This window comes from Oncorhynchus clarkii, chromosome 8, assembly GCF_045791955.1.
Source record: "Oncorhynchus clarkii lewisi isolate Uvic-CL-2024 chromosome 8, UVic_Ocla_1.0, whole genome shotgun sequence".
NCBI lineage: Eukaryota > Metazoa > Chordata > Actinopteri > Salmoniformes > Salmonidae > Oncorhynchus > Oncorhynchus clarkii.
In genome coordinates this window covers 22,761,522-22,775,185 of record NC_092154.1, presented here as the reverse complement: position 1 = coordinate 22,775,185, position 13,664 = coordinate 22,761,522, and the positions used below count along the sequence as shown (strand labels likewise).

The 13,664-nt window shown below is 45.3% G+C and overlaps 1 protein-coding gene across 25 annotated transcripts in view; it reads left to right on the top strand.

Annotated features, from left to right (window-relative positions):
• LOC139415114 (afadin-like) overlaps positions 1 to 13,664 on the top strand; it is a 133,743-nt gene that overhangs the window by 70,070 nt on the left and 50,009 nt on the right. For 18 of the 25 annotated variants that reach the window (XM_071162951.1, XM_071162944.1, XM_071162954.1 and 15 more), the window contains exons 2-8: positions 2,192 to 2,387; positions 2,961 to 3,073; positions 4,983 to 5,137; positions 5,314 to 5,474; positions 6,735 to 6,892; positions 9,756 to 9,843; positions 12,390 to 12,548. In XM_071162951.1, coding sequence (XP_071019052.1) covers positions 2,192 to 2,387; positions 2,961 to 3,073; positions 4,983 to 5,137; positions 5,314 to 5,474; positions 6,735 to 6,892; positions 9,756 to 9,843; positions 12,390 to 12,548 — 1,030 coding nt within the window. The remainder of the gene's footprint in view (positions 1 to 2,191; positions 2,388 to 2,960; positions 3,074 to 4,982; positions 5,138 to 5,313; positions 5,475 to 6,734; positions 6,893 to 9,755; positions 9,844 to 12,389; positions 12,549 to 13,664) is intronic. The other 7 variants (XM_071162950.1, XM_071162961.1, XM_071162959.1 and 4 more) reach the window with 1 other exon arrangement.

Genomic DNA, 13,664 nt, shown 5'->3' with positions numbered 1-13,664 from the left:
ATGACAACGACCTGAAACACACAGCCAGGGCAACTAAGGAGTGGCTCTGTAAGAAGTATCTCAAGGTCCTGGAGTGGCCTAGCCAGTCTCCAGACCTGAATCCAATAGAACATCTTTGGAGGGAGCTGAAAGTCCGTATTGCCCAGCGACAGCCCCGAAACCCGTAGGATCTGGAGAATGTCTGTATGGAGGTGTGGGACAAAATCCCTGCTGCAGTGTGTGCAAACCTGGTCAAGAACTACAGGAAACGTATGATCTCTGTAATTGCAAAGAAAGGTTTCTGTACCAAATATTAAGTTCTGTTTTTCTGATGTATCAAATACTTATGTCATGCAATAAAATGCAAATTAATTACTTAATCATATTGTATGATTTTTTTCTGGATTTTTGTTTTAGATTCCGTCTCTCACAGTTGAAGTGTACCTATGATAAAAATGACAGACCTCTACATGCTTTGTAAGTAGGAAAACCTACAAAATCGGCAGTGTATCAAATACTTGTTCTCGCCACTGTATTTGACACGTGACAAATAACAACATTTGATTTGATGAAATGGTCTGAATACTTGTACAACTGAAATATCACAGTTACATATTTTTTATACATTTGCAGAAAAAAAATCAGTTTTTGCTTTGTCACTGAGTGTAGATTGAAGGGAATTTCTTTTATTTTATACATTTCATAATACGGCTGTAACGTAACTATGTGGAATCAGTGAATGGGGTCTGAATACTTTCCTAACCCACTGTAGCGGTCTTTGTGGGACTCTTTCTCTATATCCCTCTCTTACACACACCTCTATTTTTCTCTCTTTCTCACACACACACACACACACACACACACACACACATATTGAGCAGTAATTTTAGGAAGAAGTTCTCGGAGGTAAGGAAACGCACAGTGACGCTACTGAATCCATCGTTCTGGTTGGTGCGACTTCATTCATTCCTCCCGCTGTCATTGGCCGAGAATGAGTGATTCTGGTCCATGAGTCCCTGGGGTTAGGCTGATGTCACTCTGAGGGAATGGAGACAGAGGACATGTAATACTGGACTGCCCAGGGGAAGACAATCACATGGGTTTTATTGTTTAGGTATAAATATCATGTGGTTGTGTGTTGCCCCTGGCATCACCTGTAGTGTGCAGTACTCACAACAAGGTCCTGTGTGGTCAAGCAGGCTATTTCTGTCTCTAGCTGAACAGACTGAGATGAGCGCTGGAGTGTATAGTCTGCTTTGTCATCTACCTTCAGGGCCTGAACCTGAGCTGGCTGTTACACACACACACACACACACATACAGTCCTGACCCTGAATCCCTTCTAAGCCCCTTTTTTATAATTAACTCACTGGAGGTACCACCAGCTTACATCCTCTATAACTCTCTACAGAAGGCTGGTTTAGCTGGAAATGACAGGCACACCGTTGATAGTTGCAACTCACATAGTTACCTGTGGGAGACAATGAGCAGTCTGTCTGAGACATGACAGGGCCAGGAGTAGTGTCTGGGTGTGGTTGGTAATGAGCTCTGTATGATATGATTATTGAAGGGTGTTCTGGTGTTACAAACTTGACCGTTATCGCTTTCCTGGCTAAGCTCGTATTCCTCAGACACAATCACTGTAGCTTGGCAGGGCTACAGTATGAAGCGCCTGCCTGTCTATTGTACTGAAACGAAGGAGAGCAGGTTCCTCCAGGCTCTTCTTCCCTTAGCTCCCCGTGGTGTTAGGAACAGGGACAGTTATCACTGGGCTACTTGTCCTCTTTTCTCTTGTCCCAGAGAAATGTATTCTCCTCGCTCAAATATCATCCACAGCTTACTGCTGTCAAAGTAAGGCTATGTTAAAACAAGACTGCTGCTCCAGACTTCACAGTGCAAGGAGAAGATGAGAGCAGGGGTTTAGGCTTACTCTCCTAACCAGGAAGTTGAGTTGATGCCTTCTACAGTTGCTGCAGTGTTTGTTCATACTTTTCTATCGGACAGCGAGTGAGAGCGGTGAAAGTGGCCTGTACGTTTGACTAGCTTTGTGATTGGCCTAACCTGGGGGGGGGGTTCAAGATGCGAAGGCAGTGTTGCATGGAGTGTTTGAGAGAAGGAAAGAAAATCCCAAACTTGACCCTTAGGTCGTCACCAGTTCTGAAGTAAAGGACAGACCCTCACCTCGCCCTTTCTCTCCTCTTCCCTCTCTCCAGGACTTGGAGTTCCACGGCGTGATGCGTTTCTACTTCCAGGACCGCGTAGCAGGGAACTTTGCCACCAAGTGTATCCGCGTGTCCTCCACGGCCACCACTCAGGATGTCATCGAGACGCTGGCCGAGAAGTTCCGGCCCGACATGAGGATGCTCTCCTCGCCCAAATACTCCCTCTACGAGGTCCATGTCAGCGGGGGTAAGTGTGGGGGTGGGTGGGTCAATGGTTGGATATGTGGATGGATGGGTGTGGATTTGTAGGGTGGGTCTGTAGTAAAGTAGCTTAGACCAAGGGTATTGAAGAGGGTTGTTTGGGTATGTGGTTTGACAATCTGCTTTGCGTTAGCTACTCTGTTGGGGTTACTAGACAAACACTGTTAGCCTGCAGTAGGGCAAAAACAGGAGAGCGGTATCCAACTCCCATGGTGCTTAATGTGAACTTGAGATCAACAGCCCGCAGTTCAGGCTTTGAACACTCATCATACGGAGAGATAGGCAGAGCATGTACGTGTGTGCCTGCATAGCACAGTCGTGTGGTTTTCCACTAGCAGCGGTCATGAAAGCTAATTTAGACCAGCTTCTTAAATAGTAATATTTATAAACTGCAGTCCTACCACATTATGTAAATCATTAACACTATCTTAAGCTTATCCTAATCCATGTTTATCTATGTTAATATATAGCCCAGAGCTAGCTAGCTGGCTGTATAGGGGTATAGGTAAACTGGTGGGTTAACAGTGTGTTAAGTGGTAGACTCCACCCTCTCTGACAGAAGAACGGAAGCTGGACCTGGATGAGAAGCCACTGGTTGTGCAGCTCAACTGGAACAAAGACGACCGCGAGGGACGTTTCGTCCTCAAGAATGAGAACGACATCATCCCCAAGGTGAGTGTCAACAACAACATCAAGAGGCAGATCAGCCTTAGGCTAGCCTGTCTTCCAGTCTGTTTCTGCTTCAGCTAAACAAAGTAGTGCGCTATATGCCGAGGTTTGTGGATTCCTGTGAATTTGCGTAACACTGTTGAAAAAGAGTGGATCGAGGCAAGTCTTAGATGTGGCCCTCAGTAAAACTACTCCAACTGCTGCACAGCAGGACCTCTGTCATGATAACACTATCACGTTACTCTGTAGCACTGTAACTAAATACCCAACCATCAAGTTCACCGCTATGATCTTGTTAGTCTATATTTCATTAGAGGCTGTTCAATGGGACTGACTGTTCAGTGTGTTTATGTCCATCTTGACTCTGATGCAATGAAGTGCCTCCTGCTCTGAGACCTTTTTAGTGCTCTTTAGCACCCCAGAGAGATGCAAATGTTTTTTTTATAGTGGAGCACTTGACTTCAAGTACCTCAGTGCCCCAAGCCTCGCTTCCATTTCCTCAGACAAATAAATGCTTCTCCCCCCTGGCTCTAGTTAAAAGGCAGTAGTGTCTGGGTGTGTTTTGAGATGTGTGTTAAAATGCAGTAGTGTGTGGTTGTGTTTGAGATGTATGATTGCGTTATGTGTGTAATCTTCTGGTACAGGTGGCTACACTGACCAGTGAGAGTTTAACCTCCCCTGCCCAGGAGAGCAGTAAAGAGCTCTAAAATATACACATGTTTGTGTACACGCACTCAGTCTCTCTCTCACACACACACACACACACACACACACACACACACACACACAAGCTTGATTATCTTACCCAGACTGAAATGGTGTGTAAGTCCAGTCATAGCAGGAGGACCAGATCTGAAACCACACCCTCTCCTAAAAGTATCTGCTACTAGGAGGACTCCCTAAAGTGTTGTTAGGCTGGAGTGTTTTAACCACACTAGGACATCAGAAGTGTCTGGAGTGTGTTAACCACACTAGGACATCAGAAGTGTCTGGAGTGTGTTAACCACACTAGGACATCAGAAGTGTTTTAACCACACTAGGACACCAGAAGTGGCTGGAGTGTGTTAACCACACTAGGACATCAGAAGTGGCTGGAGTGTTTTAACCACACTAGGACATCAGAAGTGTCTGGAGTGTGTTAACCACACTAGGACATCAGAAGTGTTTTAACCACACTAGGACATCAGAAATGTCTGGAGTGTTTTAACCACACTAGGACATCTGGAGTGCTTCTGGGAAGTGGAAAGAGAGTCAGTCCTATCAGAAGAGTCCCCTGCTCAGCCGTTTGACAGGGCAGGCCTGGAACACTGGATTGCTTTAACACATCTAATGCTTTATGGGGATTTAGACTCTGACTGATCCCTTCTGAAAAGGCCCACTCTCTCGCGCTCTCTCTCTCTGCTTTCTATGGCCAAGTCTATGCCTCTGTCAGTTCACATTAGGCTTTGACTTTTCAGCCTGCTTTTTGTGAAATGGCCAAACAAAACTACTGCCGCCAAAGCAATGAAATCCTTTGTCAGCTGGTTATTATTCTGTTTACATATGCAGCATTATAAACGCCAGTCTTAAGTATGTGTGGGACTGCCAGTTTGATTGAACTCAGGCCATGTTTTTTTTTGTCTGTCAGCTGAATCGACTAGCTGGCAGAGTGGTGCCCAGGCCTCAGACTCTAGGTGTTAGGTATGCCCCAGTACTTCCCTCTGTGTGGAGGCCCTGGGTCACTGAATCCTACATAGCCCTCAGCCAACCTTCCAGCCAGCCAGCCAGTTCCTAATACCACAGATCACCTAAATGACACAATTAGACTAAGTGAACTGCCTTAATAACAAACCTCACACCCTCTCCCATCGTAACTGCTTGCGCTCTTTTTCTCTCACTCTTTCTCTTTCTTCCGTGCCCTTTCTCACCACAGAAGGCGCAGAGCAACGGGCCGGAGAGGGAGAAGGAGGGAGTAATCCAGAACTTCAAACGGACACTGTCCAAGAAAGAGAAGAAGAAGGAGAAGAAGCGAGAGAAGGAGGCTCACATTTCTGACGGAGATGAGCAAGCACTGAGCAGAGAAGATGGGTAAAGAGGGCAATGTCACACGCTTTATATAATGTTTACTTACTTAGTCTTGCTGGTTGAAAATTATATAATTGATGAAGAACGTCCCCTCATCCACCTGATAGTATATTAACAGGCATGGTAAAGCAAATGGAGCCCAAGGAGCACTTCTGAATGTATTTCTCCTGCTCCTCCAGTGAGAACTCCAGACTGGCGGCGGAGGTGTACAAGGACATGCCGGAGAACAGCTTCACCCGGACCATCTCCAACCCTGAGGTGGTGATGAAGAGGAGGCGGCAGCAGAAACTGGAGAAGAGGATGCAGGAGTTCCGCAGCAGCGACGGCAGGCCAGACTCGGGTACACTCACCCTGGGACTGTCTGTCAATTAAAAACTTACAATGTGTTATTCATCTTTTATTTGAACAGACTAGCGGTGTGAGGACACGAGTGTGAGAGCCGAGCGTGTGTGTCAGGGTGAAGTCCAAAAGCCATTGTCTCTGGTTCTTGTCGTGTCCCGTCTATGACCAGTAGAGAACACCCTGTCACCATACTGTAATTACATAAGTCCTGGATCAGTCAGAGCAGAGGTCCACTCTAACCCGCTTTAGCCAATGTCCTCTGTGAACACCACACACTGTCTGGTACTGCCAGTCCTCACATCTTGTTCCCTGTGGCTTACAGCCCTCTGCCAACCAATGCAGGAACAGCAAGCTGCAACACCAAAAATGGCCTCAGAAGGTTATTTTTCTTCTCCCATAGTTAGTGACGTGTAAAAAAAAGAATTGGTCCGCCTGACCTCTGCATCCCAGAACTTTTTTGGTCAAGTGGTTATGGTGGCATAACTGTTGTTTAAAAAGGCATTCATCTCGTAGTGTTTAGAATAAGTAAAAACATTGTCTTGAATCTAGGGTAATCTAATCCCTAGATCTGTGGTTCGGGGCAACTTTCTACCTCCTGACACTTCTTTACCCAGACCTCCGAGGTTATGTTGCCCAGACCTCCGAGGTTATGTTGCCCAGACCTCCGAGGTTATGTTGCCCAGACCTCCGAGGTTATGTTGCCCAGACCTCTGAGGTTATGTTGCCCAGACCTCCGAGGTTATGTTGCCCAGACCTCCGAGGTTATGTTGCCCAGACCTCCGAGGTTATTTTGCCCAGACCTCCGAGGTTATGTTGCCCAGACCTCCGAGGTTATGTTGCCCAGACCTCCGAGGTTATGTTGCCCAGACCTCCGAGGTTATGTAATCGGGAGGCCATAGCCCTCTGGTCTGGTCAGCCTCTTCACTCCCAGCTAAATACCCCTCTCTGGCACAGATATAAACCTTTATCCCAGTTCCTTCTCATATTTCCTCTCTATCTCGTCCCAGTCCAGAGGATAAAGCCCTGTGTAAAATAGGGCAGCAGTTTAGCCCTACAGCCCTGTCTTTTAACTCAACTCAGAGCCAGTGCTTAGTCTGAGAGGGAAAGATAAAAAATAAAGTGTGTGTGTCAGAGTGCTGATTGGGAGAAATACTGCTATATGGAATATTCCCACAATGGAAAGTAAAATATCTCTAATAGATTAGCATAATCCAAGGAATATGCTCACACGTGCGAGTGTCCTGTCTCTGTCTCTTAGGGGGGACGTTGAGGATCTATGCAGACAGTCTGAAACCCAATATCCCCTATAAGACCATCTTGCTGTCCACGACAGACATGGCAGACTTTGCTGTGGTGGAGGCCCTGGAGAAGTACGGCCTGGAGAAGGAGAACCCCCGGGAGTACTGCATTGCCAGGGTAAGAGTCAGCACACCACTCCATTCCAAACACAACTAGACGTTACTCTGCCCCATTAGAAGCCAACCTTGGGCCTGAAGAGTTATAGCGGGTTTGGGCCTTTCTTCCAACCCAGCACCAACCTGATTCAGCTCTTCACACCCTAGATGAGCAGTTTATTAGTTAAATCAGGGTTGTTAGTGTTGGTACAAAATCCTTGCACACCATGTAGCTCACCAGGACCAGGGTTGGTGATCGCTCCTCCATATTAGCCTCACCTACCAAGCTTCTAGATCCCTCAAACTAAACTCTGGACCTCGAAGCCAGTTCCACTGCATTTTTGTTTCCCTCTAATCAGGGGCTGATTTAGACCTGGAACACTAGGTGTGGGCAATTAATTATTAGGTAGAACAGAAAACCAGCAGGCTCCGGACCTCGTTGGGTAAGAGGTCAATACCCTGCTCTATATATTACTGTACACCAGTGGTATTCAAAGTCGAGGTTGTGGCCCCTAGTGGGGTCATCAAAATAAACAATAAAAAAGAAATTGAACAGAACAGTGAGTACACATTATTGTATAGGACAATATACACATCTTTTTGAGTAAGAATGTGAATTTGTAATTTTATTACATTTATTTTTTTGGTTTCTTTTCATTTTGATAAGAGATTTAAATGTAATGAAGGTTATTTGTTGACTTAAAAATAAATATAGTGATTTTTAAGGTTGTGTCGTTAGCTTTGGGGTGGGATGGGGTCCTCAGAAATTCTGAAAGAAAAAATGGTGTACCAGCTTAAATTGGACTACAACTGCTGTACACAGTTATACAATATGACAGACTCACCTTTCTCACCTTGTATCTCTAGTTTTATAGCATCATCAAATCACGCACCCACTTGTGGTCACAGTTTTACAGGGAACACTCTTAGTTTGGGAGCACAGTTCACAAAAGTGAAACGTTTGTATAGTGTCTTCAGAAAGTGTTTGCACCCCTTGACCTTTTCCACATGTTCTTGTTATGATCTGAATTTAAAATGGATTAAATGGGGTTGTTTGTCACTGGCCTACAAACTAAACCCCATAATGTCAATGTGTAATTATGTTTTTTTACAAATGAATCAAAAATGAAAAGCTAAAATATCTTCAGTCAATTAGTGTTCAACCCCTTTGTCATGGCAAGCCAGTTCAGGAGTGACAACGTGGTAAAGTCACATAATAAGTTGCATGAATGACTACCTCATCTCTGTACCCCACACATACAATTATCTGTAAGGTGCATCAGTCGAGCAGTGAATTTCAAACACAGATTCAACCACGAAGACCAAGCAGGTTTTCCAATGCCTCGCAAAGAAGGGCACCTATTTGTAGATGGGTAAAAATTGAAAAAAAGCTGACATTCAATATCCCTTTTGAGCTTGGTGAAGTTATTAATTACACTTTGGATGGTGTATCAATACACCCTGTCACTACAAAGATACAGGTGTCCTTCCATCTCAGTTGCCGGAAAGGAAGGAAACCACTCAGGGATTTCCCTATGAAGCCAATGGTGACTTTAAAGCAGTTACAGAATTGAATGGCTGTGATAGGAGAAAACTGAGGATCGATTGACAAAATTGTAGTTACTCCACAATACTAACCTAATTTGACAGTAAAAAGAAGGAAGCCTGTACAGAATTTTAAAAATAAATAAAATATGCATTCTGTTTGCAGCAAGGCACTAAAGTAATACTGCAAAGCAATTAACTTTTTGTCCTGAATACAAAGTGGTGTGTTTGGGGCAAATACAACACATTACTGAGTACCACTTTCCATATTTCCAAGCATAGTCATGGCTGCATCATGTAATGGGTAGGCTTGTGAGGCACTGTATATATGCCTCACAAGAGGAGCTTAGGTCACCCTTGTGTAATACACACCCCTGAGCCGCCATGCTGTCCTATTTAGAAAATGGAGGTGTGAGTAAGGAATGAATGTTTGCTCGATTTCCCCTCCATTTGTCTCCGGGGTGAACTAGAGGACAGGGTGGGTGTTGCCGGGCCACATTTTAAGCTGATTTAATGTTTCTGCGGTAACTGGCCTAGGTCCTATTTAAACCCTACATACAGTATTTAATCAGCCGGCTGCACTCTCTGTCTCTGTGTGTGTGTGTGTGTGTGTGTGTGTGTCTCACTCCCTCTCTCCTTCCCTTCATCCATCTCTCTCTCCGTATCTCCCATCTGGCCGGCCACACTCCTCCCTGTGGTCTGACAGATTAAAGCATGAAGGGGTCTGTTGGCACAGGCCTTTGTTTGATAGTAATTGAATTGCATTTCTCCAAAGTGCCAGGCCAGCAGGTGTGTGTGTGTGTGTGTGTGTGTGTGTGTGTGGTTGCAGGGTAGGGATAGCAGAGCAGCAGCACCATGGCTGGCCTAATATCGCCTGTCATCGTGTGACAAACATCTCCATGCTTCAGCGTCAACCTTCGCCACCTCACATCCTGGCCTCGGTCACAGCCAATCACATTAAAGCAGTCCCTCCCCCTTCAGTCCCTCCACCATCCGCCTCTCATTTATACATCCGAGTCATTAAAAAAGGAAACATTTCAAATGCTCCAATCAGACATGGACATTTGCCTCGCCAGCGTCTTGTGTTGGACAGGTCATCACTACAGCCAGAGTGAGTGGAGAGTAGGAGGGAGAGAGGTTATGTCTGGAGCATGAGGAACTGGAGCATTCTTAGGTGCAGTAATCATGTTATAAAGGCTGGTTTGGTACACATCTTTTATGGCCCCTATATACATTATAATTGAGCATTGAGGTATTCTATGTGAATTATTGTTTGGTTGATTTGGAATTTGCTGTGGAATGTGTGGTTGTTTCATGGGTGTGGTTTTGTTGTTCTGCAGCACACAGATGACAAGTCTGGGAAGGAGATCATCCTGGATGATACAGAGTGTCCTCTTCAGATCTTCAGAGACTGGCCCAACGACAGAGGTAGGACACCATAGCACTACGGGCCCAATCATAGATTCAGATCCTGCTTGTATCTGAAGTTTTACAGCACCTCTTCCATTGACAGCATTGCATGATTTATACACAGCCAAAAGCTCATTTTAACTAATAGTGAATCTACACTGAACAAAAATAGAAACACAACTTGTAAAGTGTTGGTTTCATGAGCTGAAATAAAAGATCCCAGAAATTTTCTATGAGTAAAAACTTTATTTTTGTTCAATTTTGTGTACAAATTTGTTTACATTCCTGTTAGTGAGCATTTTTCCTTTGACAAGCTAATCCATCCACCTGACAGGTGTGGCGGCATATCAAGAGGCTGATTAAACAGCATGATTGTTACACAGTTGCACCTTGTGCTGGGGACAATAGAAGGTCATAAGCTACGGACAACAACATTGCATTTGATTGATAGACAATTTGAATGCACAAAAATAACATCGAGATCCTGAGGCCCGTTATCTCAAATCAAATTTATTTATATAGCCTTAGATCAGCTGCTATCTCAAAGTGCTGTACAGAAACCCAGCCTAAAACTCCAAACCGCAAGCAATGCAGGTGTAGAAGCACGGTGACTAGGAAAAACTCCCTAGAAAGGCCAAAACCTAGGAAGAAACCGAGAGAGGAACCAGGCTATGAGGGGTGGCCAGTCCTCTTCTAGCTGTGCTGGGTGGAGATTATGTTCAAATGTTCATAAATGACCAGCATGGTAAAATAATAATTATCACAGTAGTTGTCGAGGGTGCAACAGGTCAGCACCTCTACCGCTCCTGCTGTCTCTAGAGAGTTGAAAACAGCAGTTCTGGGACAGGTAGCACGTCCGGTGAACAGGTCAGGGTTCCATAGCCGCAGGCAGAACAGTTGAAACTGGAGCAGCAGCACAGCCAGGTGGACTGGGGACAGCAAGGAGTCATCATGTCAGGTAGTCCTTAGGCATGGTCCTAGGGCTCAGGTCCTCCGAGAGAGAGAAAGAAAGAGAGAATTAGAGCATACTAAATTCACACAGGACACTGGATAAGACAGGAGAAATACTCCAGATATAACAAACTGACCCTAGCCCCCCCGACACATAAACTACTGCAGCATAAATACTGGAGGCTGAGACAGGAGGGATCAGGAGACACTGTGGCCCCATCCGATGATACCCCCGGACAGTTCCAAACAGGCAGGATATAACCCCACCCACTTTGTCAAAGCACAGCCCCCACACCACTAGAGGGATATCTTCAACCACCAACTTACCATCCTGAGACAAGGCCGAGTATAGGCCACAAAGATCTCCGCCACGGCACAACCCAAGGTGGGGCGCCAACCCAGACAGGAATACCACGTCAGTGACTCAACCCACTCAAGTGTTGCACCCCTCCTAGGGACAGCATGGAAGAGCACCATTAAGCCAGTGACTCAGCCCCTGTAATAGGGTTAGAGGCAGAGAATCCCAGTGGAGAGAGGGGAACCGGCCAGGCAGAGACAGCAAGGGTGGTTCGTTGCTCCAGTGCCTTTCCGTTCACCTTCACACTCCTGGGCCAGACTACACTTATACTCTCTACACTCGCCAGTTTTAGCTTTAGCCAGTACGATCGTCAGATGAGCCTTAACGTCGGTAGTCCTGCCCCCTTGTAAACAGTGTATGATCACTGGATGATTTGTTTTAAGTCTAATACTGCGGGTAATGGAGTCTCCAATGACTAGGGTTTTCAATTTGCCAGAGCTAATGGTGGGAGGCTTCGGCGTCTCAGACCCCGTAACGGGAGAAGTAGAGACCAGAGAAGGCTCGTCCTCTGATTCCGACTTGCTGCTTAATGGGGAGAGCCAGTTGAAAGTTTCTGTCGACTGAATGAGCGACACCGGTTGAGCATTCCTACAGCATTTCCCTCCAGAAGCCATGAGAAGGTTGTCCGGCTGCGGGGACTGTGCGGGGGGATTTATACTACTATCTGTACTTACTGGTGGCACAGACGCTGTTTCATCCTTTCCTACACTGAAATTACCCTTGCCTAACGATTGCGTCTGAAGCTGGGCTTGTAGCACAGCTATCCTCGCCGTAAGGCGATCGTTCTCCTGTATATTATGAGTACAGCGACTGCAATTAGAAGGCATCATGTTAATGTTACTACTTATCTTCGGCTGGTGGAAGTCCTGACGAACCAAGTCCAGATAAAGCGTCCGGAGCGAAAAATTTGTATAAAAAAAAAAAAAAAAGTTGAGTGAGGGGAAATAACAAAAAAATATAAATGGTAATTAAAAAGTAAAAACCGTTAAGTTGTCAGGTAGCAAAGTAAGGTTAGCAACAAAACGCACAGCAGCACGTAAACATGTCTGCAAGTTGTGACCGGAAATGACACCTGTGCCCAGATGCATATCTGTATTTCCAGTCATGTGAAATCCATAGATTTGGGCCTAATGAATTGCATGTTGCGTTGAGGATAGTCCGTTGTCTGTAAGGATTGTATTGTTTTAATCTGAAATCCCCTGTCTATACTGCCCTCTCCTGGTAGCTCTGGGTCATAATGCATGTGTTGTTTCAGGAGACCTAGTATTCCAGCTGAAGAAGAGACCTCCAGACTACGTGCCAAAGAAGGGTCGCAAGCCAGAGGACAAGGGCCCCAGGGGGAAGGGCATGGACATGTCCCTGCATGGGTCTCTACCCCCAGAGAAACTGCCTTACCTGGTGGAGCTCAGCCCAGGTGTGTCATACACACACGCACTGCAGATCACATATATATGACACATATACACACTCTTGAACAAGAACACACACACACACACATTCCCAGCCGACGCCAAATGCTGGCGTGTACAGAACTGCAGGATGTAAGACGACAGTTAATTCTACTCACATAGCTAACAGAACAGTATAATCACTGTAATTGCGCAATGACATTCACACACCAGTAGAGGCATGGTAGGCAATATGGACCAAACCTGATGCCCTGAACTTTCTAGTCTTCTGAAAGGGGAGTGAGGTGGGCCCTAGAAGCATCTCCTGCCAAGTTGACTGTACCTAAGCTTGGGCGGTATCCAGATTTTCATATTGTCATACCGTCCTTCTCTCATCCCGGGATTTACGGTATTACCGGCACATGCAAGAAAAGCCCTTTTGGGCCTCTATTACCAGAATGCTAACAAAATTAGCCCCAACTTATAGTGAACTCACATAGAAGCTGTTAGCTAAATGCTAATGAGCGAAAACGAACTTAAACGAATTGCAAGATGGGCAAATCCAACTCATAAAGTTTTACAAGCATAGCTAGTGTAGCTACCGAATCACTTTCGGTGAGTGTGGACATTTAAAAGCAAAAGTGAACGAGGCAAATTGTGCACAAGAACAAAGTTGTGATGCATGCTTTTCTGAAGGAAGAGCAGCATATGTACACCAAAGAACAGAGGGGAAAAAACACTATGAAGCACTGGGAAAAAATGGCTGCTGTACAGATAAATTATCCATAGCTGCACAGCAGAGACTCACCGATAGAGAACGCTATGGACTGACTAGATCCCGCTTTCTCCCGTTGTGCTATTTACAAACAAACACGTGACTGGCTCAACTGTTCTGGGGAACTACGGTAAACTACGGTAAACTACTGTAAACTACCGTAAACTACGGTAAACTTCATCATGTGAAATAATGTGACCGGTGAAATGAAGTTGCACAAGTTGACCTCAGGTATTAACTTAAGAAGGCTACAAATATTCACATTTATTGAAAACTTCAAATTAGAGGTCAACCGATTTAATCGGATTCGCCGATTAATTAGGGCCGATTTCAAATTTTCCTAACAATCGGAATTAGGTATTTTTGG